This window comes from Cinclus cinclus, chromosome 1 (assembly GCF_963662255.1).
Source record: "Cinclus cinclus chromosome 1, bCinCin1.1, whole genome shotgun sequence".
Classification (NCBI taxonomy): Eukaryota; Metazoa; Chordata; class Aves; order Passeriformes; family Cinclidae; genus Cinclus; species Cinclus cinclus.
Window position 1 is genome coordinate 152,150,392 of NC_085046.1, and position 27,825 is coordinate 152,178,216.

The 27,825-nt window shown below is 50.7% G+C and overlaps 1 protein-coding gene across 1 annotated transcript in view; it reads left to right on the forward strand.

Annotated features, from left to right (window-relative positions):
- SCRIB (scribble planar cell polarity protein) overlaps positions 1–27,825 on the forward strand; it is a 95,342-nt gene that overhangs the window by 13,503 nt on the left and 54,014 nt on the right. Inside the window, exons 2-16 of the mRNA XM_062492721.1 lie at positions 3,918–4,035; positions 4,245–4,323; positions 5,672–5,761; positions 6,433–6,489; positions 9,928–9,991; positions 11,545–11,619; positions 11,700–11,844; positions 12,188–12,306; positions 12,890–13,089; positions 13,759–13,925; positions 14,436–14,575; positions 15,709–15,834; positions 16,423–16,644; positions 17,143–17,460; positions 19,892–19,954. Coding sequence (XP_062348705.1) covers positions 3,918–4,035; positions 4,245–4,323; positions 5,672–5,761; positions 6,433–6,489; positions 9,928–9,991; positions 11,545–11,619; positions 11,700–11,844; positions 12,188–12,306; positions 12,890–13,089; positions 13,759–13,925; positions 14,436–14,575; positions 15,709–15,834; positions 16,423–16,644; positions 17,143–17,460; positions 19,892–19,954 — 1,983 coding nt within the window. The remainder of the gene's footprint in view (positions 1–3,917; positions 4,036–4,244; positions 4,324–5,671; positions 5,762–6,432; positions 6,490–9,927; positions 9,992–11,544; positions 11,620–11,699; positions 11,845–12,187; positions 12,307–12,889; positions 13,090–13,758; positions 13,926–14,435; positions 14,576–15,708; positions 15,835–16,422; positions 16,645–17,142; positions 17,461–19,891; positions 19,955–27,825) is intronic.

Below are 27,825 nucleotides of genomic sequence, written 5' to 3' on the forward strand. Positions count from 1 at the left end.
AACCCAGTACCAGATGCTTCCGTTCTACAGCTAAGGGAACAGAAAGCCACTCTGTACCAAGGACAGTACGCAGAGAGGAAGATACAGGTTGTAGAGGGGAGCTGTGTGACTTGTGGGTGTGTGGTGATTGTGGGCTGTCACTGGGCAGGCTGTGGCTCACAAGGGGCTCCCCAAATTCTGCTGGTTCTGTCTCCAGGGTGATAATGGCCACACTCAGTATCTGGCTGGCAGCAGCAACAAGGGATTTTAGTGGTTTTAGAGAGGTTTTAGTGGTTCCTGCAGAGGGCTGTGAATCACTGGCTCCCCTCTGAGGATAATTATTTGGTGGACCCAAGGGCTCAGAGGAGTTTTGGTCCATCCCCCATGGTTGAAGGTTTGACCAGACAAAGCCCTGACCAGCCTGCTCTGGCCTCGTCCTGATCCTGTCTTGAGCAGGAGGTTGGACTGGAGCTCTCCCAAGTACCTTCCAACATGAATTATTTCATGAAACTGTGATGAAGCTCTGTGATATACAAATGATTGGAAGGACATTGTACCAGATTATATTTCAGTCCCTTTTGACTGAAAAATCCATGGGTTTGTGTTGCCTTTTGTAATTTTTAAAGATTGAAGTAACTGGATTTTGTTTCAGAACTTAGTGAAAACCCTTGAATGTATTTGCCTGCATTTGGCTCTCAGGGGGTTGCTGAGTGAGGATGCTTCATCTGAAAACCTGCTGCAGTGCCTGGTTTTCAGTTTTCTGCCCTTTTTTGCAATGTTGTAGTTTTCTGGAACATTTCTTATCCTTTGTCATCTGGTTCTTTACGAAGTCTTTGTACTTGTCCCTATATATATCTATATTAATGTATTTCCAGTTGGTTGCACTGTGGCTGCTCTGCTCCAGGCATTGTAAGAGTTTACGTCCCTGAATTTTAATTGCAGGACAGTTTTCTAGCTGTTTTCTCCCTTATCTACACTGTGAATACTCCCATGCTCCAACAGAGAATATCTTTGTAATGCACCCTGCTTTACAAAGGCTTTTACCCCAATTTACACCCAACTGCTATTATGTTGGAACCCCCTAATCTTTAGCTTTTTTTTGTCAGTGGTAACTTCCATCACACTCTGAGATGCTGGATTCCTGTGTGCTGGAATCTTCCTGTTCCGATTCTGGATTCCTGTGTGCTGTAATATTTCTGTGCTGGTCCTTGTGGGCTTTGGGCTTCTGGGCTGCCAGGAAACAGGGAAAGATTTGGCTTACCTTTCTTCCTTTTGCAAACTTCTATTTTTAATCTGGTCTGAGTCCAGTTTGGACACTGAGGGCAGATTTGGTGGTGTTTTATTTTATAAATCAGAAAATGTGGAGGTTGGGGGAGTTTCTCTTTGTTGGAGATGTTCAGTGTGATGCCAAATCCAGGAGTTTGCTTTGCCAGCTCTGGGAATTGGGGTTAACTTTGATTAGTAAAAGGGATAATTGCCAGTCTCCAGAGACATGTAATCAAGGTTTCACTCTTAGTTCTTAACAATTTTTAAGCCAATTTGTCCTCATTTTCAGGTGTCACAAATGAATCTCGTGTGCAGCCTTTGCTTTGGGTTGTTGGGCTGAGCTGAAGTCCTCAGCTCACAGAACACTGAGCTGGAAATTCATGTCAGAGACAGCGTTTGCAGCTCTTGTCACATTCTCTTGCCATCTTTTTCTGGCAAATACAAAACCTGAACTCAAGCATGAAAACACTGTAATTCTCACATTTAATTTTTCTGGCTACCACTCTTGGGCTGTTGGCTGGTTTTACTTTTTGTCACATCTACGTAATTTATTCAGGTCCAGTGTAACTGATTCTGCCAAGTGGGATGTAGTTCTTGTGTCCTGCTGCAATTCTGCACGTGGGCTGTGCCCAGCCCTGGCAGAGCTGGGGGGTTTAGAAACCTTTTCATTTTCTTTTCAAGAAAAAAGGAGAAGCTGGGAGCTGCTACACCACATAGAGCCTAGGTTTATTCCTGTTTGCTCTAAATGTCATTTAGAAGTGTGGCCATGTGTTCTGGGGCAGAAGTGGGCTGTGGATGTTCAGTCCCTGTGGTTATTTTCCAGTGTGCAGATTCTGGTCGGTCAGCACGATGTCTTGCCTGGAATTTCCTTGCATTCTAAAATTAGGAGAAGGCCCTAGGAAACAATAGCAAATCAAGTCTCAAAACTCCTGCTCCCCTGAACCTTTGTTGTCATTTAGACTTTCACCCACTTCCTTTTCACTGAGCTGGTCTGCATTAGATAAACAGAGTTAAACAGAGCTGGTGCTGGCCAGTGGTGAGAGGGGTTATTTTTACATTTATTTACTCATTACACAGTTATTACAGTCCTTTAGGACATCAGAAGTGTGAATTTCCTATCAGTGCTGTCCACCCCTGATCAGTTGCCATGCACAGTGCTGTGGAAGCCAGACAGTGCCAGGGCAGCAGGGGCTGTGCTGTGCTTTGGTGCCCCTCAGACACACACACACTTGTGCCCAACAGTGTGTCCCGACTAGGGCTTGGGATCTGCAGAGGCTTGGATTGTGCAGGAACTCCTCCTTACCCCACCAGACCCACCAGTGGCTGTCACTGCAGGAGGGGTGAGCAGCTTGCCTGTGCTCTGTGCCTCTTCTCAGCGTTATCCCTGCTCCCCTTTTCATGCACTGCCCTCCCTTATCTGCTCTTGTGTTCTGTAGTGTTGGGGTGCTGAAGGTGCCCCACACCTGGAGGTACCTGCAGGTGTCCTGGGGAGGTCTTTGCCAGCTCTTGGGCAGGTGGGCGTCTGGAAAGGCAGAGGAGGGAGGTTCAGAGCTGGTTTGATCCCTCTGTGTGTGCTGCAGGAGTAGCCCTGACTTTGGCTGTATTTGTGTCCCATGAATGGTCCCAGGGTTGCCTCTCCTGTGCTGCTGTGACCCCCTCTCTGCCTCTGCCCAGGACAAACACGGGTGATGTAATTTAGAAATGGCCTGTGCATGTCACTGCACAGACCTGAGTTTGTTCTTGGTCACTTCAGTTTTCTGCAGTGGCCCTGCATTGTTTGTTACTCCCAGTGCTCCGAAACAATACAGGAAATGCAGCAAACACCCCAGCCCTGGTTCCCATCCTGTCCAGGATCTGACCTCTGGCAATGGTTAGGATCAGCTGCAGTATGTGGTCAGTTGATAATTACAGTACACTGTGTTTAGTGAACTCAATGGGGATGGTGGTGTCCTGGAGGAGTGACTGGTGGATCCTGGAATTTGCCATTTGTAGCTGATGGAATTCTGGGAGCCCCAAGGGGTGTGTGAAAAAGTCAGGTGTTGGGTGGCCCTTCCAGTCACCGTTCCTGTGGCTCTGGTGTTTCTAGAAAATAATTTTTTTGTGCCTTCTCTAGTTCTGTGTTACTTGGGGCTGTAGTGACAGCTCACCTGGCACAAAGGGCACAAATCCTGTCCCTGATGGTGTGGGGACCTGCCACTGACATCCTGTCCAGACCAAACATCCTGTGCAGCAGGAGGGACAGCTCTTTGGGCTGGTAGTCTCCTTGTGTTTGTCCTTTGTTGGCTCTTCTGGAGCTGCCTGACAAATTCAAATGTCTGCTGCAAGCTGCTTTAGAGTAATTCCCCCGTGGTGCTGGACTTGAGAGCCTGAGGTGAACTGTGGTAGGAAAGAATGCTTTCTGAAAGAATGCACACATGCTTTGTGTCCTGTGCAGGAGGGAGGAGAACAGTGGGGTAACAAATGATCAACCTAAACTCATGTATGCCTTTTTTTTCTTTTACCCTCAGCCCTTGTAACCCTTCATGGAGATCCTGATTCATGCAATGCCTGCCCCTGAGGGCCTGGCTGGGATGGGGTGGGGGGAACAGCCAGGGGTGGATGCTCAGGCTTCTCCTGGAATGAGGAGATGGGTTTCCCCCAGGACTGACCCAGCTGTGTCACTTCTGTCACAGCCTTTCTTCAGGCTGCTGAACCTGCGCAAGCTGGGCCTGAGCGACAATGAGATCCAGAGGCTTCCCCCCGAGGTGGCCAACTTCATGCAGCTGGTGGAGCTGGACATCTCCCGCAATGGTAAGTCCAGAGCTGGGCAGGAGCAGTGCCCAAGCCCTGCAGTGCTCCCTGTGCCCTCAGGAGCAGCAGTGCCTTTCCTGAGTCTGTGAAGCCATCCCTTAGGGCTCCTCAGCTGTGACAGTGTCTCTGTTACCATGTCTCAGGCTGTCACCACTACCTACTGGCCCATTTTCTCAAGCCTCTTTTGTTCTTTCATCTATTTTTTCCAGACATTCCAGAAATTCCTGAAAGCATCAAATTCTGCAAATCCCTGGAAATCGCAGACTTCAGTGGGAATCCTCTCTCCAGGTAGGAAAGCAAATGGAACCCATTAGTCCAGCTGAGGAGAACTGAAATTGCACATTCTCCCTGACTTTCTCTGGGCTTCATCCTATAATTGTCTCCCTGTGAAGCCAAGGCCTGGGATTGCCCTGCCTCTGCCAAAGCTGCAGGTGTCTCCTCTGCTGGCAGGTGGAACTCTTGGTGTTGGGAGAAGCTGGTGTGTGCTTCATCCTTGGGGCCTGTGGCTGTGAATGATGAGCTGCTGTAGTGGTGTTAACAGCGAGGACTTCTGTCCTCTTGCAATCAGTTTGTTGCTCCCTTTGCACTGATCACAAACCAGAATGGGTGTGGACTTGTGCTGCACGGGAGAAAAAAATCTGCATGCCATCCTCTGCACCCCAGAGCCTCTTTTGGGCCCTACTCTCAGCCCTTTTTGTCCCCTCTTAGCCCCTTTTCCACCTCTCTCTTACTCAGAACTGAGGACAGCCATGCTTTGAACCCTATGTTTGGTTGTTTCCCTCTTACTTTGGTGCCCAGAGCTGTGCCCAAGGAGGAATCTCTGACTTGTTTTTCAGTACTCTGTCTCTGGAGCTTTTAATACAAAGTTGGAATTCAGTGTGGCTCCCCTGCCTTGCTGAGCCATATTTTCAGGCACTGTTGCTTTGCTGCTGGGGTCCCTGCAGCTGCCAGTCTGGCTCACTTCCCTTTGTGCTCAGGGCAGATGCTGTCCAGGTTTGAGGCACATTTAACTCTGCTCCCTCCCCTGTTCCTGGGCACTGCTGGGCTGGGACAGGCTTCCCTGGTGGTGACAATCCCTGTACCACAGGAATGACCAGCACTTCTGCACTAGCTGTTACTTGTCAGAGCTCTTTTTGGCTCAGGGTTCAGATGAGTTTGGGGTGGGTGGTAAGGGGGCTCTACGAGCTGCCTGTGGAGGCAAAGGAATTTCATCTTCCAGGGTTTTTCCCTTTTCTGTCACACCTTGCGTCTGTTGTGATGGTGCTTGGTCCCAGAGAATGCTGTGTGTCATCTGCAGAGATATCCTTTGTTGGGCACTTGGAATGCTTGGGAGCCCTCCTCCTTTCTTCCAAGTGTAAATGATCCCATGATATGGTTTAGTCTGGGATGTGTGCTCAAGCACTGCAGAGCTGAGTTTGCAAACCTGGACAGGTAATGTCTGGTGCAGGGGGGTTTTGTGGTCTTGGAAGCAGAACTTGTCCTGCATCAGCAGCCAGGGTTGGTGATGGTTCCTGTTCTTCTCCTTTCCACATTTGATGCCAACTGGGATGAGATTTGCTTTGGTGAGATTTAAGTATTTTGGGGGATTCTGTGCTTTGTACCCAGGATTAATGGAGTTTTGTTCATGTTCTCACAGGCTTCCTGAGGGCTTCACGCAGCTCCGAAGCCTGGGCCACTTGGCCTTGAATGATGTGTCCCTGCAGAGCCTCCCCACTGACATTGGGAAGTGAGTATGGGCCTATTCTGGCAGCAGGGAGGGGGCTGGGGTGGGGACACCTTGCTGGTGGGATGAGGACAGTGGCAGGACCTGGAGGGACAAGGCAGGTGCAGCTTTGCCCTCATGCTGTGTGAGCACCTCTGAGCCTTGGTTTGTTAAAAGACTTTCCTACAAAGGCTCCTGTCCTGGTCCCAGCTGCTTCTCCTGCTGTGGTTTGTGACACAGCAAGGATTGATCCAGTCTACTCCCATCCTGTTTTTGCCCTATGTTCTGAGTGCCCATTTGCCCCTTTCCAAGCAGGTGTGGGCTGCCTGATGGCGTTTGATTCAGATTTATGCTGCTGGCAAGTGGCTTCAGTGGGGTGCAGGGCCTCTCCCGTGGGGTTTGGCTTCCCACATGTGAAGGATTTGACCTTTTTGGGCAGACAGTCCTGTTGTGACAGCGTGTTCCTTGTCCTGAGTGTGGGCATAGCATTGTTCGTTGTGACTGCAGCAAGCAGTGTCCACCAAAGCCATTTACATCCGTGTTGTTTATGTTCCTCCATCTCCATCCATGTGTGCACATTCCTGCATTGCACAGGACGTGAGGGGTGGTTCCAAGGGAAGGGAGATGAGCAGCTCCTTGTATCCCTGAAGCCCTGTCCAGTGAACCTGGCTTTCTTGCTCCCTTTTCTCTTGCAGTTTGGCAAACCTGGTGACTTTGGAGCTACGTGAGAACCTGCTAAAGACTCTCCCCACGTGAGTGTCTGTCTGGGGCCTGTAGGAGTCTCCTTCCTGATCATTCTTGCTGCTTCCTCAAAAACCAGTGCAGGCACCATCACTTGGCTTGGGAGGGCTCAGGCTGGGCAGAAATAGGCTGCATCTTGCTGAATTTCCAGAAACTGGGGCAAGGATGGAGAGGATGGTGCAGGGCTGGGGAGCAGCAAAGGCTGTTCAGAGCCTGTATTCAGCCTGTGTAAGGATTGATTCAGAATAGACAGGGTTCCCAAAAACAAAGCTGCTGGAAATAGTGAAAACCATTTTTCCTGAAGAGGTGGAGCAGGCAATGGATTCTTTTGGAAGGAAATAAAACTGTGGATGGGGCTGTAGGAGGAGCTCTGTGCACTTTGAGGTTCAGGATTTAAAGAGCAGCAGGGTACAGCTAAAGGGTCTGTTTCGCTCCTGACATCTGTTTTGTTGGATATCCCTCCTGGTTGCTCTGGATGGGATAACTGCCTTCCCTGCAGCAGATAAAACATAAGCCAGCAAGGGAGAAGAGGTAAGTGTCCCATGTTCTGGAGCTAGGGATAGGGATGGGTTCCTGCCAGGGAACATGATTGGTGGAGTAATGATCTCAGGTGGATGGACATGGAGAACTTCAGTTGTTACTTTAATCTTTGCTTTAGCCCATCAGAGTTTGAGTTTCCTACTCTCCATCAGATCTGTCAGCTTGTTTCCTGCCTGCTTATGCATCCCACTGGTGATTCCCTCAGCTTTCCTTGGATGTCCCCGGAAGGGATTCTGCCCAAGTTGTTTTGGGGCCCCATGCACTCCACATGAAGGTGTGATGTGTGCAACTGTTGCCACCTGTCCTCAGGGCTCTCTTACTGGTCCTGGCAGGAGCTCAGTTTGTCTGCTGGCACTTCCCCCCACGGTTACACCCTGTGGAAGCACGATCAGAATCACACCATCACCTAGTCCAGTGCCAGTGAGCAGATCACCTCTGCACAGCAGTGACCCTGTCACAGAAAGGTGATAGGAGAGGGCAGCTGAGATGGTCCCATGTGGAGTATCACCACGGAGGACAATTAGAAAGTTAAAGCTCCTTATCATAGAACCCCAGGCTGGTTTGGGTTGGAAGGGACCCTAACTCATCGTGTTCCAGCCTGTTGCCTTGGGCAGGGATACCTCCCACTAGACCAGGTTGCTCCAAGCCTCAACCAGCTTGGCCTTGAACACTTATTCTGGGCTGAGAACTGGCAAGCAGGAGGAGTTTGGTTCCTGGTGTTGGGCTGCTCAAATGTCTGTTCTTGTCCTGCATGTTCATCCAGGCAGGTAGCACTGCTGGGTTACACTGTGTCAGCAAAGAGTTGCAGTAGCTTCATCCAAACCTGGGTTTTCAAACTGCAGTGAAGATATTCCCAATAGCATTTTGCTGTCTCAAAAGAAACACCGAGTCTCAGGAGGCTTGAGAATTCAGTCTGTGACCACACCCCTTGGGTTTTCATGGAGATCTCTCTTGCCCAGTGCTCCCATGTTGCCCTTTGGTAGATCTGATGCCATCCAGCAGGATACTTGGAGTGTGCTATGAGGTTTTGGTGGTTTTCACTGGAAGGTTAATCCAGTCTTGATACTCATTCTGTTATGTAAATTCAGCTTCTTTTCATTTTTCCCAATTCCCCAAATTCTAATTCAGGATGATTTTCAAAAGTAGAACGTGGATCTTGAAGGCCAAGGTAATTCTGATCAGATCCATCAGCCAATTACAAGATGGCAGTGGATGGCCAAAAACAGTGGTGCTGTGGGGTTTTCTGCCTGAGGCTCTGGTACTTACTCTGGCTGCACATTGTGCCTAAGAGCAGCTCTAAATGAGATCAGGTGGCCTTGCCAAAGAGGAGAATGACTTAAGCAGCAAATGGCTGGTGCTTTGTTCCCAGGGCTCCTGAGCCCAGTGGATAGGTGAGCTCCAGCGCTGAGAATTTGAGGCAGCATAATGCATCAGTGTCCTTTTGGTGATTTTTTTTTTTGTTTGTTTGTTTGTTTTTGTTGTTGTTGTTGTTGTAGAGCTTCTTGAAAGATCCAGCTTCCAGTGGCCTTTGTTGCCAGAATTCCATTTCACTGGTCAGTCTTCTGATACTGATTGAGTTCTGAAATGGCTCAGTTTGTACAGCTGGTGATCACCCCTCATTTCTCCCATGCAGACGGGACACAGCCAGAGACTTGGGAAGGGCAGCTCTCTGAATTCTTATGGAATAGTGCGGGGTGATCTATACTGAGACCTTCTGCCCGATGTCATCAGTGGGGATTCCGCAGCTCACTTGTTCCTCTTTTGGGAATTCATGCTGTGGAGGTGCAAAGGGACAGTTAAGGCTGCATCACCTTCAGAGTAGTTAGAGTTGATGTACATTCATGGTGAAGGAGTGCTGTGCAACAGGATCCTTTGGATGGAACTGTTGATAAACTTTTGCTGGGATTTATCTCAAAATCCACCACTGCATGCAGGAGGAAATTATTTTTCCTGCATAACCCAGATGTTTTTACAGCCTAGCCCAGGGAAAACAGCTCCCTTCTATTGCAGCCTTGGTTTGGGTGGCCTTGAGAGGTGGACCTGTTTCCAGAGAAATATGGGGATTTCTCTATTGGAACAGTTCCTTAAGACGAGAATGAAGCTGTTCCTGCTGGGGGGAAGTGAGCAGGGCTGGCAGCTCCACCTGGGCACACAGTGAGGGAGGGGCAGCAGCCTCTGGGGAGGTGGTGTTGGAGCTGACGTGTCAGACTCAGGTGTGAGGACAAATGAGCACCTGGGCCATGTTGTGGGAACCCACCCCTGGGTTTGTGGGACTGCAGGCCTTGTCCACCCCGAGGTGTGGAGTCTGGGGTGCTCAGGGCACATCCCTGGACCACTGGTGGGGACAGGCTGCAGGTCCTGTGCAGTGTCTTCATCATGACCTCTGTCTGTATGCTATCACCTCACCTGAGACATCAGGCCACTGTTGTCTTCAGCAGCATGAGCATCCTGTCTGGGGAAACTGAGGCTGCTGAATTTGTCATTCCTCCCTGTCCCAGCTGTGCTCCCCTTGCCCCCCAGACATGTCTTGTCCTCTGCTGAGTGCCTCCTGTTGCCTGTCAGTCTGTACCCAGGTCCCTGTCCTTGCTGCAGTACAGGCAGTGATGTGAAGGTGTGGCTGGCCACCCATTATGTCTTTATTCAAAAGCTGTGTTATGGTGGGAGTGGGGAAAAAAGCAAACTGTGGAACCAGGCCTGCTGGTGCCCCTGAACCCAACTCCCTGGGGCCTGGCTTGGGGAAGGGACCAGCTCTACAACCTTGGGCTCAGAGGGACCGTGAGAGAGGTCAGGAGTGCCCCACCTGCTTTAGGCATTCCTAGAGATCATGTGATTTGTGCAATGTGTGTCCCAGATGCTAACCTTCCACTCTTTATTTCTTGTTTTATCTCTCTGTCCCCTGTGCCTTGCAGTTCACTCTCCTTCCTTGTCAAGTTAGAGCAGTTGGATCTCGGTGGCAATGACCTGGAAGTACTGGTAGGTGAGGGCTGGTGGGGAGGGATTTGGGTGGTTGGTAGGGGCAGATCCAGCACCTCGGTACAAGCAAGTGGGTTTCTACCTGAAATGCAAAGAAAGAGACCCTCAGCTTATGTGGGGAGATTCTGATCTGCCCAGCATGGCTCACTCTTCATTCCCAGATGAATTTTGTCTTCATGTGTCAGCCCTTGTGTCTTGTGTCCTGCTGGGCTTACACACTGCCTGCTCTGTCCTTTCCAGGCTCTGGGATGGTAATTCTTCCTGTCTGGCTGCCAAGGATCTTTCCAGCAGGACTCTGGTGCTTCCCTTCTCTGTCCTGCACTGCCCCCAGCTGTTTTTCTTCTCATCCAGCTTCCTGCCTTTCTCCTTTCTGACATGATTTCTGCCCCACAGAGTGCTGGGACATTCCATGCTGTCCATGGCAGTGAGAGTAGCCCAGAGTGGGGGCTCTCTCCATGGGGGGCTCAGCATGTGGAGAGCAAGGGCACAGTCTCAGAATTCAGGTTATCTGGGCATTTGGGGAGAGCCTGTGACATTCTGTAACTTTGCAGCTGTGCATTAAGCTATTGCTGGATCTTACTCTTCTTGTTCTGGAATGGGTATTGGTAGAAACCCATCAAAGTTGGGAGGCAGAGGCATTTGTGCAGCTGAGCTGTGCACAGGCTGAACTCACCTGTGAGAACTGGTGTGTGACACTTGAGCCATGCTCCAGTGGAGCAAACTCCAAACCTAAATGCTGCTTGCCTGGGGGGCTGTGGGATGTGAGCGTGTGTCTGTCATGGCTGATGGTGCCTCTGTGTCATGTTGAGTTGGCCAGTGGTACCCAAATGTTTATTTTCACATCTGAGAGGAGTAAGATGCATTTCTTCTGTAAGGCCAGAATTTCCAACCCCCTAGAATCATGGGATCATTTAGGTTGGGGAAAACCATCTGAGACCACTGAGTTCAACCACTCTTCCAGCATTGCCAAGGCCACCACTAACACGTGTCCCCAAGTGCCACATTCACACAGCTGTTAAATCATACCAGGGGTGGTCCCCAGGTGGGGACTCCACCTCTGCCCAAGGCAGCCTGTGCCAGGGCTGGACAGTCCTTTCTGGGAAAGAATTTTCCCAATATTCAACCTAAACTTTAGGTGGCACAGCATGGGACCATTTTCCTTTGTCCTGCCCCTTGTTCCCTGAGAGCAGAGCCTGATCCCCTCCTGGCTCCATCTTCCTATCTGGGAGTTGCAGAAAGCCAGATTTCCCTTGAGCCTCCTTGTTCCCCAGCTCCCTCAGCTGCTCTCCATCACCTGTACTGCAGGTCTAGTTCTTGCCTTGCCTGCTGACACAGTCCTACTGCTGCTGTGTTGCCCATTGGAGCTCCTGCAGCCCGTGGGCCATCCCAGACACGTGTGCTGCCGTCTTGCAATGATCCATGGATGGTGCTGGGAGGGGTGAGAGGCAGAGCAGTGCCTGGCTTTGCAGAGAGGGGTGCATTTGCAGCATCCTCAAGCAGCTTCTCCCTGTCCCTGGAAGGGACTGATGCCATCCCTGTCCTGTCTCCTGCAGCCGGACACTCTGGGTGCGCTCCCGAACCTGCGGGAGCTCTGGCTGGACCGGAACCAGCTCTCGGCACTGCCGCCGGTGAGTGTCTGTCCAGCACACCTCCCCCCCTGCCCCTGTCCCAGCTGCTCCCTGAGCCATGGATCTCCTCTCTGGTCCAGGAGCTGGGCAACCTGCGCCGCCTGGTGTGTCTGGATGTGTCTGAGAACAAGCTGGAGCAATTGCCCAACGAGGTCAGCGGGCTGGTGGCGCTGACGGACCTGCTGCTGTCCCAGAACCTTCTGGAATGCATTCCAGATGGCATCGGTGAGCGGTGTTGGATGGGGAGTGCTGCAGGACTTCACTGCCTGGGCAGTGCTCCTGGAGGAGCTGCAGGAGGGTGTCTGTGGCAGGGGATCAGGGGTTCGTGGACAGAGCACAGTCATGGGGAGCAGAAGCGGTGGGGGGTATGGGTGAGCAGAACTCTGCAGGAGAGTTCAGGTGCTTCATGTGCATCAGGCGTGTGTGAGGGCTGTGAAAGGTCTGCTGGAGGAAGGGCAGAGCCTATGTGGTTGGGTTGTGTGATCCTTGATGGGATCACAGGCGGGTGAGTGTAGAACAGCATCCTTCTCTCTGGCACAGCTCACACCTACCTTGTCACCCTGGCCAGGTCAGCTGAAGCAGCTCTCCATCCTCAAGGTGGACCAGAACCGGCTGACAGACATGACAGAATCAATTGGGGACTGTGAAAATCTGTCTGAGCTCATCCTGACTGAGAACATGCTGACTGTGAGTACACAGCAGCCACCTGCCTGTCCCATGCTGTCCATTGCAGCAGCCTCAGGGATCCTTTCCCACCTTCTGCCCTCTGAGCTGAATCCCTGAGCGTGCTCCAGCTGCTTCTGTACAGTTTCACCAAGTTCACAGATGTTTGGAAGCTGCTTTTTCTCACTGATTTTTTTTCCCCTAAAACGTTGTCTGGGATAGCAGGGATGCTGGAATTGCCCATCCCAGCTGACAGGTGCAAGACCACATCCCAGGCTGCACTGGTGAGGGGTTTGAGGTAGTATGATTGAAAATGGCCCTGCTCCAAACTGTGATATGATTGGTAAAACATAAGGATGGGGAATGGGTGGATAAATAGAAGGGAAGTCTTGACCAGTGGTGGTTGGAGGGTGCTGTGCTGTGTTGAGGGGAAGAGTTGGCATGGATCAGTCTATGAGCCTGAGGGAAAACCTATCCCAAAGATATCTCAGCGTTATCCCAAATGCATCTGTTGGGGCAGAAGGCAGCTTGTTCCTCTTTGAGGGCTTTGCGCCTTTTACCTGTGCTGCCCTTTGCTCTTGCAACTACTGACTTGGCTCCCTCCCAGGCCTTGCCCAAATCCCTGGGCAAGCTGGCCAAGCTGACGAACCTGAACGTGGACCGGAACCGGCTGACGGCGCTGCCAGCAGAGATTGGGGGCTGTGCCAACCTCAATGTCCTGTCCCTGCGGGACAACCGCCTGGCCCTGCTGCCCCCTGAGCTGGCCAACACCACCGAGCTCCACGTCCTGGATGTGGCTGGGAACAGGTGAGCAGCAGCAAGGTGCACAGGCTGGGAGATGCTGGGCCTGTGTGGTCCCAGGATTCATGGTGCGGAAAAGCCCAGGCTGGTTGCTGAGGGCTTGAGTTTTGCTATGAACCCCTCCTCTGTGTCACCAAAACACAGGGTAGAGGTAAGGCAGAAGTGTGAGGGCATTTTATCATCTGTGAAATAGAGACCAGGGGAAATCCCTGGTCACTGGCCTCCTTTCTTTCCTGCAGATTTTGTGGGTTTGTGTCAGTAGTCCTTAGGTGGTTGGTGCCAAAGCCTTGTTCGTGCAGTGTGGGTGCCTGGGAGCTGTTCTGAAAGGTCCTGTGGTTTTGTTCTCTGGGATTAGTATTTCTGGGAGCAGTTGGACGCTGAACAGAGGTTCTGTAGGGAACATTCGATACACTGGTCTGTGAGAGCATTGTTTTCCTGTTTCTAAGACCCTCCACACTGTGGAGGGAGCTGTCCTCTGCTGAAGGCTGATGAGGATGGGGTATTGGAGCCCAGTCCACAGCCGTGGACAAAGTCAGCTGTTCCAGTGGGCAGGACTGAGGCATCCACAGCGGCTTGGCTTTGTCCCTCTCTCTTCAGGTGGGGCAGCCTGGAGCTGAGGTGAAGCTCCTTGCTGACCAGGTAAGTTTAACAAGAAGTTGCTCTTCTCTTTTGCAGGCTGCAGAACTTGCCCTTTGCTTTGACAAATCTTAATCTGAAAGCCCTGTGGCTGGCAGAAAACCAGTCCCAGCCCATGCTGAAATTTCAGACCGAGGATGATGAAAAGACAGGAGAAAAGGTCCTCACTTGCTACCTGCTCCCCCAGCAACCCTCTCCCAGCCTGGGTAAGAATCTGCATCATAAGCATTGGCTGCAGAGCTTTGTGCTCTGGAGGGGCTGAGACCTTGCACCTTTCTACTGGGCTGGACTGTCTCTTACTGGGATTCCTGTGGCAGATCTGGGCTCTTGTGTGCCTGGGACACCTTTCCTAGGCAGTGACTGTTAAAACTGAGGAATTGCTTTCTGCCAGGTGATAGGGCCCTGCAGCCTCATCTTTGAGTGTTCTGCTTGGATCTACTGATGAAGCAGTTATTTTTCATTGTCCTGTCAGCATGGTATTCCTGCCTTAATTCTACCTTTTTCTGCACTTCTGGGGTAAAGAGTGCAAGAGCTGAAGCATCAGACACTTCTGTAGAGGCTGCTTGAGGTCTGGTGGGACATGTGCAGAAGGTGACAGGATGCTGAGCCTTTGTCCTCAAGGCCTCTGATGCCATGGGCAGATACAGAAAAAGTGCCCTAATGGGATAAGAACTGACTTGGATCTAAGTCTACAGCCCTCCTCTTGCCAAAAGGAGCTCCCACTGTGTTATCTTCCTCCCCAGAGAACCTTCTGCAGAACAGCGTGGATGAGAGCTGGACAGACACCAACTTAAACAGAGTCAGTGTGATCCAGTTCCTGGATGAACCTAAAGGAGATGATGATGAGGAGTCTGGAGCTGAGAGACGAGTAAGAAATTCCTGGAGGCTTGTTGGCTCCCTGGGGAAGCACAGGGACAAGCTAAGCTTTCCAAAGATGGAGAGCCACTGTGGTGTCCACGTTTCACCCTGTGACACTGCTGCAGGCAGATGTCCCCGGTCTGAAGCCATTCAGTGCCCTGAGGACCCAAGCAGGAGTGAAAGCCGTGGTGGAGTCATATTTTGAGGCTCTTCTGTGGGAGTGGAGTGTTAATGTACCCAGGGAGCACTCAAAATGTCCAGAGGTCCCAGCAGAGCACTGTCAGGATAGAGTTTTAGCTCACCCCCACCATGGGGAAAGGCTGCCCAGCCAAACCCAGGCCATCCCCATCCTCCAAGTGTGGAGGCAGTGCAGCTCATGCTGTGCAGTGTCCTGTTAGTAAACTAAACACTGTAAGCAGTCTCAAATCCTGCAAGAAGTTGTTGTACTTCCAGTGCAGATGCAAAGGTCAGGACAGAAGTTTTCAACAAGTGCTCTGAGGGTTTCAGTCTCTTCCAGGACTTTATTTCTTTTTAGTTTGTGGGAAGGCATCCTTGAGTTCTGAATCCTTCTAATGAAGGGTGTTTTCAGCTGTCCTGGCACTGTGTGTGTTCTGTTGGCATTGGGAGGTTTGGGTTGTTTTTTTTTAATTGTTTTAAACATTGTTACTAATTTTAGAATGCTGGTTTTCTTGACTCTCTACCTGGGATGGAGCTCACTGAGTAGCACCAGTTCTGGTGCAATTGGGCTTGGCAGACCTGTTAAGTACAGAGGAATTAGGAAGATATCCCAAGATTTCTCACCTGTGTTCTGGAGGAGTTTCTGTGTCAATAGTTTTTCGTTTACTAAGCCTGAAACACCTCTTTAAACTTCCCAGCTCTGTCATTCTTCTCAAACCCCCATCAGCTGCAGAGCAGGATGATGTCCAGAGAGCTCTCAGGGTTCCCTGCCTCTGTTCTTTCCCCTCCCCAGCTGCAGGGTTAGGTGTAGGGCCTGGAGCAGATCCTGCAGCAGGATGTGTTGGGGCTCTGGCTGGCTGATAAAGGTGTTGGTCACCTGCAGAGGTTCATTCCCGAGGCCTGGCACAGGGTGCCAGGCTGGAATCCCCTTGCTAAGGGGTTTTTCTCTGCCAGGGCCTGCAGCGCCGAGCCACCCCTCACCCCAGTGAGCTGAAGGTGATGAAGAAGGTGATCGAGGTCCGGCGCAACGAGGTGAACGCTGCGAGGGCTGATGCCAACCCCAGCTCTCCCAGCTCAGATGTGAGTGCTGGTCACTGGGGAGTGGGTAACCACGGAGAGCACTTGGGTCAGAAGAAATCTTGCACACCACCGAGCTCCACGTCCATGCCGTGGGCAGAGACGTCTTCCACTAGGAACATGTGGCATATGTGGGAAATGGGGAGGTAGAAAGGACTGACTTTTGGGAAGGATTGAGAGGGACTGAGAATGGATTGCCTGGGAAGGTTGGGAATCTGCCTTGAGATGTTACGGGGAGCCTGTGAAATAGAGCAGGAGATGGAACCAGGAGACAAACAACAGTGTAAGGGGAACTGTGCGTGTAAGTGCCAGTTTTGTCACAGCACAGAGAGAGGAAGAGAAGGATCTGCTATTCTCAGTAAAGATGATGGGAATAGAGCACTTGGGGGAGGCACCTTGCTGCCCTGGTGGGAGCTGAGAATAAATTCCTACACAGGAGGTGGAGCAGCGTGGAGCCAGGTCACATGGAGGGAGCTCAGGAGGGGAAGCTGTGGGCAGCCTGAGGAAAAGCTGGTTCTGTTAGTGCTGGGTCATTCCCACTTCACTCCAGTCTCTGGTGTTCCATGCTGACCATCACCACCATTTTCTCAGGAGAAGAGGCTGAGTGCCACATCCAATCGCAGTGAGGACTCCCACCTGTCCACCAGCACGGCCTCTGTGGAGGGCAGGGCAGAGGACAGGGAGCGGGGCTGGCCCAACGGGCAGGTGCCTGACCTGCGGGACCTGGACAAGCAGGTGAAGGCCAAAGAGGAAGAGGAGCGCAAGGAAGCTGCTGAGCAGGAGGAGGAAGATGCGGAAGTGGAATACAATGAGGTAGGAGCCTGGGAATTGCAGCAGGGTCATGAGAAAAAAAGTGAAAGGACCTGGAAGTTTCAGAGGGAGTGGGAAACATGCACAGGTACATGGATGTGAGATTTGGGCATCACTGGAGGCAGATCAGGCCGTAGAAGGCGGTGCAAGCAGAGACTGAGGCAGCTTGTGGGAGCTGCATGCATGGGAGACTGGGCTGGACAGGGTGGGAGCCATCAGGCTCTGGGAAGACGGGGATGGCTGTGAGAGGTTTGAATGCCCTCCATCCCTGGAGCTGACAGAGGCATGGCTGGGGGAAAGCATGGTTATGGAAAAAGGCAAGGATGGGGAAATGGTGGAGCGTGGCTGCCACTGGGTGGAGCATTGCTGCATTTCCTGAGCACACAAGCAGTGACACTGGCTCTGCCTGTGCCAGGAGAGGGGTCACAGGGACAGCAGGCTCTGTGTGCCACCCCTCTATTCCGTGAAGCTCATGGCAGTTCTGGGGCTTTGCTGTCACAGCCCACTGTACACTTTGCTGAGGACACGCTGATAAGGAGTGAGGATGAGGATGAGGATGAAGAGCGACCATTCCCAGTGGAGAAGCAAAGGCTCATCCGCAAGGACACGCCCCATTATAAGAAACACTTCAAGATCACTAAACTGCCCAAGCCAGAGGCAGTGGTGGCACTTCTGCAGGGGCTGAACAGTGATGGGGTCCCCAAAGAGGAAGAGGAGTTGGGAGGCTGCAATAGTAACACAGAGCCCAGGGATCAGGAGGAAGCATGGGATGAGGATGACAGAAAGAATGGAGCTTTGTCTGCTCAGCCATCCGTGAAGGTAAGGTCTTGTGGGGAGGGAAGGTCAGAGGGAGACAGCCCTGCCCTCTGCTCCCGTGACTGAGCAGCCAGGTTGACATGGTACTGATGAAAACCACTGGCAAGAGGCTCCAGCACTTGGGGATGTGCTGAAGGTCACTGTGGGACAGCTGAAGGTCACTGGGCCTCGTGGGGTTGTGAAAGAGCTGTGCTGTGCTGCTGTGTCTGACACCTTCACTGCATCTGGGTCCTTGCACCATCCTCATCCCTTGTGCTGTTCCTGTGCTGCAGGGACGGTTCTGTCTCATCCCTGGTGGGTTCTGCTGTTCCTTCCAGCCTCCTCCTCACTTGCTGGTTGTTGCTGCTGGTTCACAGGAGGATGGGCTTTGTGCCTGTGTGGATTCAATCTTAGACGGACATTTGGGCACTGACACTTGTTGGCACAGTGCTTCCTGGGGCATGTCAGTGCAGCCAGGAGTGTGCCCTTCCCTGTGCTTCCACCCAGACACAGCCTGAGGGAGAGTGCACTGGGATTTAAGGGAGCTTGTGCTCTGAAGTTTTGGCTTTACTGGTTATGCTGGGGCTTAAGAGGCAGGGGGTCCTTGGCTCTCTTCAGCTGAGCCCCCATGTGTGGTTAGGGACACACAGAGGTTCCTGCTTCAGGAATTCCTCACAATGGAATGGGAATACCTGGATGAGGGATGCCTCATGAGATCAGCCCAATTCTCACCCATGCTGGTTAGAGGATTTTAAGTTGTATTTGGTGGGCAGAGGTGAGGATTTGGCTGAGTCTCCATCAGTTTGACATGAGCAAGTCTCACAGGTGAGATGTGGGTCTCTGCATGTGGAAGGTGCTGGAGTAAAACCTGCTTCTGCTGTAACTGCACAAGCTCTAGGGCTGGCATCATTCCCATCCCTGCTGGAGCTGGGGTTGCCCAGGGAAAGGTCCTTTCCCTCAGTGGGTGCTTGCCTTGTTTGAGTCAATGCAGCTCATCCTGTGCTCCCTGGGGATGGAACAGTTTTCCCACTGCTGGTGAAGTTCCTCAGAAGGAATGTTTGAAGCTGTCCCAAGTCCCCTTCATCTAAGACCTGTCATACTTGGGAATACCCTCACCTGAAAGGGTTATTGTAGCTGGGGACTCAGAGCTGAGGAGGCAATGAGTGTGTGATGCCTGTCAGAAATTACCCTGGCTGTCAGCTAAGCCTTCTGCCTGGGACTCAGTTCTCCTTTCTGTGGGTCTTGAGGGATGCAGGTTGGCTGCCTGCTCATGAAGACATTTATCAGCTGCCTCCTGAGCTGTGTGCCAGGAGTGGGGATGTAGGGAGCAGTGTCCCTGTGCAGGGAGGCTTGTGCAAGAGGTGCATTGGAGGAGGAGGCAGGACAGGCTGTGCAGGAGGCTGAATCCTAAAACCAGAGGGTTTTGTTGCAAGGGAAGTTGGTTTTTAGAAGAAATCCTGAGGTTTCCTGTGCTTGAGAGCAGGGTCCCAGGTGCCTGTCAGGATGTACTTTTTCTCCAGAAAAGACTGGTGCAGTTGTGATTGCTCATTCCTGTGCAGCAGCTTATGGCACCACAGGCTTCTCGGGGCTTTCTCCTGTGTTTAACCCTTCTACCTTCCCAGAGTGACCTGGTGTGGAGGGGATGTAGCTCCCCATACCAGCTCAGGGGTCAGGGCCTCAGGGTGCTAGCATGAACAAAAGATGGCCTGAGGGGTGCTCCTTGGCAGGAGTGCCCTGGCACTTGGCACTCAGGAGCCCATGAGCAGCCTTGGCACTGCTGGGGTGCTGAGCAGGAGTGGGGGCTGCTCTGGTGCTGAGGAGTCAGCTCTGGAGCTGTGGTGTGAGGGAATCAGCCCCGGATTGTGAGCTGTGGAGCTCAGCAGTGGCTCTGGGAGCTGTGGAGCTCAGCAGTGGCTCTGGGAGCTGTGGAGCTCAGCAGTGGCTCTGGGAGCTGTGGAGCTCAGCAGTGGCTCTGGGAGCTGGACCAGCTGTGGAGCTCAGCAGTGGCTCCAGGAGCTGTGGAGCTCAGCAGTGGCTCCAGGAGCTGTGGAGCTCAGCAGTGGCTCTGGAGCTGGATCAGCCCTGGAGCTGTGGAGCTCAGCAGTGGCTCCGGGAGCTGTGGAGCTCAGCAGTGGCTCCAGGAGCTGTGGAGCTCAGCAGTGGCTCTGGAGCTGGATCAGCCCTGGAGCTGTGGAGCTCAGCAGTGGCTCTGGGAGCTGTGGAGCTCAGCAGTGGCTCTAGGAGCTGGATCAGCCGTGGAGCTGTGGAGCTCAGCAGTGGCTCTGGGAGCTGGATCAGCCCTGGAACTGTGGAGCTCAGCTGTGGCTCTGGGAGCTGGACCAGCCCTGTGTGCTGTGCTGGTGTGTGTTGGGTGGTGGTGGTGGTGGTCGTGGTGGCGGGTTTGGTTGATGCTCCACTAATCCGCATGCCTCTTTGCTGGTTCCTGTCCTAACAGGGGGTGTCGTTTGATCAAGCCAATAATCTGCTGATTGAACCTGCTCGCATTGAGGAGGAAGAGGTCTGTACCACTCCTACTGTTCTCTCTCTGCCAAAAATCAACCAGCCTGCTTGATTTGCTTCCCAGCCTCACCCATTGTTGTAGGGGAAAATCTGATCTCTCTGGGTCAAGTGGCTTCTGGACCTGACTGATCACAATCACAATGATTGTTTCCTCCTTGCTTTCCCTTTTTCTTCCTTTCCTATCCCTGAGGTGAGAGTGGCTGCTGCAGAGCAGGAGTGAGATGGAAATGATGTAAAAACCAAAAGGGGTGAGATGGGCAGTTGGGTTCCTATTTGCTATGTGTTGATGGAGAAGTGTCAGTAGCTTTGTGCAGGCAGGTTTCCCAGGAGCTGCTGGCCCCAGAGTGCTCCTGCCACTGACTGGCAGAAATAGCATCCATGCTGACAGCTTGCATGGAGATTTTTCCCATAGGATAGACAGTGTAGGGCCACCAGACCCATTTGCTGCGTGGGACTGTTGGCCTGAGTGTCTCTGAGAACTTGGCTCTGCTGTTCCCTCAGGTGTAAAAGAGATTTTGCTTGGTTTTGCTTGGTGTGGCTGCTTGGAGGCCCCAGGTTGGCTCTGGTGCCCCTTTGCAGGGATTTGTTCCCATACTGTGAGGAAGAATGTGGTTGTGCAGCTCCCAAGGACCAGCATGCTGGAGATCTCCCAGACTGGTGGTGGTAGCTGAAGTCACTCAAGGGCAGACCAATTTTGGGAAGTTAATTTGGAATACTTGACTGTCCTACAGCTCTGGGGAATGCTCAGCAAGGAACCTTCCACGAGACCAGGTTGCTTCAAGCCCTGACCAGCCTGTCCTTGAACACTTCCAAATGGCATCTGCCTGATGCTTCAGGGATGTTTCCTTAAGAAGGGTCAGTGGGCCGATGGACCTGAGCAGAGCAGAAAGCCTGGTGCCCTTGAGCTGCACTGTTTGAAGTTCCTGATACTGCTATCACATTCCTTTTATAATTTAGTATAGCCCTGAGAGAAAAGGTACTACTGATTCCTGACAGTGTGTTCCTTAATCCTAAACCGCAGTTGAACTGGAGACTGAATTTGTTGGAGCAGGACTAGAGAGATAAGCCCAGTTTATGTCAGCACCCAAGGTTGGGTACATCCAGAGCTCCTGCTGCTGTTGGTGCCAAGGGAGTTCTGCTGCAGCAGAATAATTTTGTTAAAAAAAGTTAAAGTTAACACTTTGTTAAAGTTAAAACTTTGCTAATGTGTGATAGCCCGTGGTGGATACCTGCCTTCCAGGGCTGGCTCTGTTCCAGTGTTCTGTCTCTATTCAGATCTCCCTTGCAGAAATGGCTGTACTGGGATGTGGAGAGGCTTTGAGAGGAGAAAAACAGCGTGTTGAGCACCTGTTTCGTGGTTCACCTGAGCTCTGTTTTCAGGTAGTTCTGATGGAATAGCCTGGAAAGCTGCTGGGCAGGTTGCAGGAACGGTGGAAGGAGGGTCCCAAACTGTGTTTTAGTGGCCAAAGCTGCTTTGCTGTGGCAAAGGCTGGTGCCGTCCACATCCTTAGGTGTGCCCACCTTAACCCACGTCCTGCAGAGCTCCTGCAGGTCCAGGGGCTGCAGAGGACTCTGTGCTGCCAGAGGTGGTGCTGCTGGGGAACATGGACAGGACTGTCTCTTGCTCTGCCCAGGGACAGGAGGAGCTGCCATCCCACTCCCTGGGAAGGAGAGAAGGTTTCCAAAGATGCTGGGTGTCTTCTTTGCTGCTGCTGCTCTGCGGTCAGGAGGAAGTCAAGTCTTCTCCTTGGAGAAGCCTCATCCTGTGAAAACTGCTCAGGAATGTTTCAATTTGTGTTGGGGTGCCAGCCTCAAGCCTGGCACCAGTTAGTATTTGCTAGCAGCAGATGTGACTGCACAGCCTGGTCCTGAAGCATCCTGTGCTCAAAGAGTTCTGTTTTGGACAGGCTCCACAGGCAGTGGGGAGCACTGGGATATGCTGGGAGCCATCCTGTGCATCCTGGAGCATCCTGAGCTCAAAGGGTTCAGTTTTGGAAAGGCTCCACAGGCAGTGGGGAAAACTGGGATGTGCTGGGAGCCATCCTGGCCCTCTGCATGGGGTTGTTCTTTGCTCTGCCTACGTGGAGCTCTTCCGCTTCTCTGGTTTTGCATTTACAGGGTGTGTGCTTCATCAGGGTATTGTCAGACTTGGAATTCTTATGTAGCAAATTTGATGTTCCCACAATGTGACCCATAAATTTTAAACTTGGAAAAGTTTGATAAACCTTTTGTGTGGTGGAGAAGAGGTCAGGTGACCTGTGTTTGCTCACCTGGCTTGACTGGAATATGACAGAGTGGAGTCTTTTTGATGTTAAAAAAAAAGATACAACACTCCCATTTCTCTTGTTTAATTTTTAAGATGATCAAAGTTCCTGTTGAGCAAAGAAAATTGTGCTGTATTTTCTGTTTTAATTTGTCTGGCTTTTAATTTATTGCCATCAAAATGTTTTTATGACCTTTTCCTTACTGACTTGGAGGGTCCTCAGTGTTTTTATAGAATCATGGAATGGCTTGGGTTTAGAAGGGACCTTTTAAATGTCACCCAGTGCCGCCACCCTGCCACTGGCAGGGGCACCTTCCACTGTCCCAGGTTGCTCCCTGCCTTGTCCAACCTGGCCTGGAGTACTTCCAAGGATAGGGCAGCCACAGCTCCTGTGAACAACTGGGGCCAGTGTTCTTCTACCTTTCCCAGGCCATGACCCTCTAGTTTGGAGGTGAGTTTGTGATCTCTCCCTATAAATGTACAACTTCAGCTCTGGACCTGTGTTAAGGCACGATTTGGACACAAGTCACTCCCAAAGTGTTGGAGATTATGATTGATGTGATTATGATTGATGTGGTTGCTGCTTGCTCATCATCACTGATCCCTGTCTCAGCTGCCAGTTTTGTCTGATCCAGAGTTCTCTGAGGACCAAGGAGCAAACTGTGGGATCATTTCTCACGCAAATGCAGTCCCATCTGCAGTTTCCTTTCCCTGCTCCAGGAGTGGGACAGGATCCTTTTGGTTCTGCTCTGTCACAGAATCATCTTGTTTGCCTTCACAAGGAGGCAGAGCAGGAAGCAGCAGAAAAGTGACTGGTGAAGAGAAAAGTACATATTTAAACACAGTGCTATAGCAAATCCAGTTCTCCCTTCTGCACTAGGCATGGGGCTTTGCTGCTTGGTTCCAGGGTTATGTACAAAAGTCAGGCATTCCAATAACGCCTGAGAAATTCCAGGGGCTGATGCATTTACCTGCCTTAAAACTGGTCCCTGTTTGCTGCAGCATGTTCTGACTGTCAGTGGAGAACAGGAACTCCCAGAAAGTTCCAAGACACTATACTGGGAAACACTCCCCAGCTTGGAATGAGGCCAGACTGGGATAGGTTGGCATTTCTGGAAGATAGAATTTAACTGAGAAAAGGCTGTGCTCAACTCAGGAACAGCAAAGCTGAGTTTGCAAGGAAGATGACAGATGATTTGGAAGAAGTGCTGAAGTCAGGTCTCCTACTATGACTGGCAGCCCAACACTGTGCTCTGCTTAACAAGTCAGTCAAACTTTTTATTAAATACAGATTGTCTCATCCTGTTATGCAGTGTGTGCATACACATCCTCCAGAGAGAACCCCAAAACTTCCCCATATTTCTGCTTCTGGAGTGATTACAAAACTTACTTTTAATCTGTCATTTGTTAATTCATTGTTTTCATTGCATTTTATCTTGTCCAGTCTTTCCCCTGCTGGCTGACCTACAGCCTGCTTGTCTTTGGTGTAATTCTATGGAGACCAGTCCTGACTTCTTCCTGCCTTACTTTTGCTGGACTAGAGAATCCCATTTCCTCTGGTGTTCTCTGGTAAGAGGGATTTCCATTTGTTCCCTGCCTTTCTCACTGCCTTTTCTTTTACCTGATCTACCTGAGCTCAGGTTTGGTGACTGTAGAAAACATGAGAGAGTTTATCCAGAGCTTAGATCACTAAATTCCATACTTGTTTTTCCATTTCGAATATTGCAGTTCCTGTTCCTGGATGGAACCAAGCCTCCTCTTTAGCCACCCTTGCTCATACCCTTACTACACCTTTTGCTTTCCTTCTATATCCTTCAGGACCTGGGAGTTTTGGCCTCCAAACAAGGTGCATTTAGAGATGTCTCTGCCAACATGTTTTAAAGCAGGTGATGCCAGGTTTAGTGAAAATTTTCCATTTATTCCACTATTCCTTGGATAAATGCTCTCTTCCTGCAAGAAGAGAGCAAGGCCTGCAAGGCCTGCCCTTAGTACATCATTGAAGTAGATTTTGGGAGAGTTGTAAACCCCCCAGTCTTTTATGTCTTGTAATTATATATTAAATGATGGGCAAAATGGACCTTTAGAAAAGTCTGAAGTTGCTGGACTGAGAAGAGTCTGCAGTGGAATTTTATAGTGGAAAATATAGTGCAAAAAAATGACTACTCCAAGGATTTCACCACAAAAGAAGGGTCAATAAGAATAGGAATAAAATTCTGTGCTGCTGAAGAGATGAAATAGAATATATTCTGGTGTTACCCGTTCCAGAATCTGGGTGTAGATTTTTTTGTCCTGTTTCTGGCTCTGAAATAGTTTGAGGTTTAGTGGCTTTGGACAATGCTTTTTGCTTCTCTTTAAGCATTTCAGTGTTTTCATTTCCAAAGTGACCCTGTCATGCTGCATTCCATAGTCTGGTCAGGCCGGATCCTTGCAGGATTCCCTTTTTTTATTATTTCTGTGCCATGACAAAGCTGGCTCCCAGTTTGATAAGAAGGAAACAGCAGCTTCCTAAGTCCCAGTTTGTGGAGTTCATTAATTCAGTAACTAATCCTAATGGAATCATAAACCAGCTCAGGCTGAAGGGGCCTCAAAAGGTCCAAGGTTTTGAGGGGAAGGAACGTGGATGAAATTATCAGCACTCCCTCACACCCAGGGATGTGACTCAGGACCTCCCTGTGGAGTTTGTCCCAGTGAAGGATTGTTTTTACTGCAAACATTTATTTCGTGCATCAGGATGAAATCATACCTTTATATAGACACACAGCAATACTCTGGATCTCGATATGAATCTCTGTAGCCATGGCACACAGCTACCAGACACGAGTCTCATGTGACACCTGAATATTCATGGGTCTGCAGGAACCTTGGGTTTTATTTGTGCTTCAAATGAGACCATATTCCGTGTTCTACAAAGGCATCCTTGCTTCCCTCTCCTTTTGGGAAATGTGGTCACTGTCCCTGAGTCTGCTGGGGGAGGGATGTGCAGGGGCAGAGCAGCACCCTGAGCATGGCAGGTCCCTGTCCCATCTGTCCCAGTGCTGCTGTCACTAGTGGGGCTGTGGCAGGTCCCTGTCCCATCTGTCCCAGTGCTGCTGTCACCAGTGGGGCTGTGGCAGGTCCCTGACCTGTCTGCTCTGCTGTCCAAGGTCTCGTTTGGGGTTCTCTGCTTTGCTTTGGTTTTGTGCAGGTGTTCAGTGAGAAGTCAGTAAGTGCTCAAACTCCTCTGTGCTGTGCCCACCATCTCTGCCCTCCAAATACCCTTTCCTTTGAGAACTAAACCCATTGGAACAGTGGAAGGAATAACATCAGAGCCAGGAAACCTCCAGCCCATGTCCAGGGGCTGCTCTCCTTCCGGGGCTGCTTTTCCTTCATGTTCCTTTCCCACTGTCTGGGGTTAATTTAGCTCTCAGCAGTCACAGAGCAATCTCCCATCTGCCTTTTGCTCACTGATATTTTCAGCCTGTCCCCATGAGCTGTCACAGACCAAAGCCAGACAGATTTAGCTCTTCTCATCTTTCCTGCTGAATCAGTGCCTCCAGCTCCTGCTCTTCCATGTCCCAGCTGTGTGCACCGAAGGTGAAGAGAATCCCAGAATTACTTAGGTTAGAAAAGACCTCCAAGACCATCGAGTTAAACCTCTGACTGATCCACACCTTGTCACCAGAGCACCAAGTGCCACATCCAGTCATTCATTGAACGCCTCTAGGGCTGGTGTCTCTAACACCTCCCTGAGCAGCCCCTGCCAATGCCTGGTGACCCTTTCTAGGAAAAAATTCTTCCTGATGTCCAACCTAAACTGTGTGGCTATAATGTGACAGTTATGAACTGACATGATATTTTACATTACATGGACTGAACGTGTGTTGGAGCGAGGTGACAGCAGCTGAGGGCCCAGACCTCAGCAGGATGAGAAAGGATCCTTTCACTGGTGGGTGCTCAGCTCCTGGCACTCTGGGGATCAAGATTTCTGGGCTGTTCATGCCCATGTATGAGGCACCATGGAGCTGCCATCCATGATTTTGTTTGATCCTCTCCCATTCTTTTTACACAATTCAGTCCCACAGAATCTAGTGGTAATGAATTATGTAGTTTACTTGACCTTTATATGAAAAAGCATTTTTTAAGTCTGCCACTGATATTTCATTTGGTATCTTACGGATTTCCATTGATTGCAAACATGGAACAATCACCTCCTATAAAGTTATTACTGGCATGAAAAGATAAAAAGGGTCTCTCTTGGAAGGCTCCCAGCCTCCCTTATATGGAGTTATTTCAATTCTGTCTGCTTTAGAGTAAGGCCACACCTGATACATGTTGACAGAACCCAAATTCTTGTTTCTCTCCTGCTGACTCTTACCTGGTACCTGTCCAGCACACACCTGTATTAGCATTGGGTGATGTCAGTGCCCAGTCTTGGAGCACAGGTTCCATGTTTTGCACAAGTCTGCTTAGTGAATCTTCACTTTGTCAGCCATGTCTGGAGTCTTCTCAGAATGAAATGACTTTTCATTGAGAAATGACTTTTGACTTTTGAGAGACCTGGTTTTCATAAAATTCAGCTGTTTCTCGTGAAAGCCTTTTGTGTGCCTGGTAAGAGCCCACATGTGTTCCCCATTTACTCCTCTGGAGTGGTGCCTGGATGAGGAGCTGGTGGTTACAGACATGTTTCTGGGTAGGCTCAGTCCATCAGCACAATATAAGGAGTCTCAGGGTAAAAAAAAGCCCAGAATTTTGGGAATGCTCAATAAGCATCTCAGAGATCTCAGGCAAGTGTTGGGATTCTTGAACACAAGTTGTCCAGTCCTTTTGATTTTTGAAAAGGTTATTGATGATATTTAATGGATTCTTCAGCTGCTGTTGAAGTGGGATCCCTCACCTTCATCTGGCATCTGTCCCTTATCACATGTCTGTCCCAACATAAATCCAAATTATTTATTGCAGTGTGCGTTTCCTGTGTCAGTGTGACAATCTCAGATAAATCTTTTGGGATATATAAATGTGAGGATTGAACAGTTGGGAGTCAGGGACTTAGTAAGGTTGGTAAAGACCTTGAAGCTCAGCAAGTTCAGTTACCAGCCTAGCACCACCACCATGTTCATCATTAAACCATGTCCTCAGGTGCCCTATCCACATGTTTTTTGAATGCTTCCAGATATGAGGACTCCACCCCTGTCCTGAGCACTCTATGCCAGGGCTGGACAGCCAGTTACAGGAAGGAATTTTCCCAGTATCCCACCTAAACCGCTCCTGGCACAACTTGAGACTGTTTGCCCTTGTCTTGTCCCTTGTTCCCTGGGAGCAAAGCCTGACGCCCACCTTGTTCCATCTCCCTGTCAGGGAGTGGTAGAGGCTGAGATGGTCCCTCCTGAGCCTCCTTTTCTCCAGGCTGAGCACCCCCCCACCAAAGCTGCCCCAGCTGCTCCTGGTGTTCCAAATCTCTCCCCAGCTCTGTTCCTGTGTCTGGACGTGCTGGTGCCCCTCAATGTGTTTCTTGCCCTGAGAGGCCCCAAATTGACCCCAGCTGTGTGCATCCACATGTATAGCCATTCATAAATTGATGCCTCTGCTGGCAGAAACTTGCTGTCTTCTGGATGTGAAGCCCTTGAACC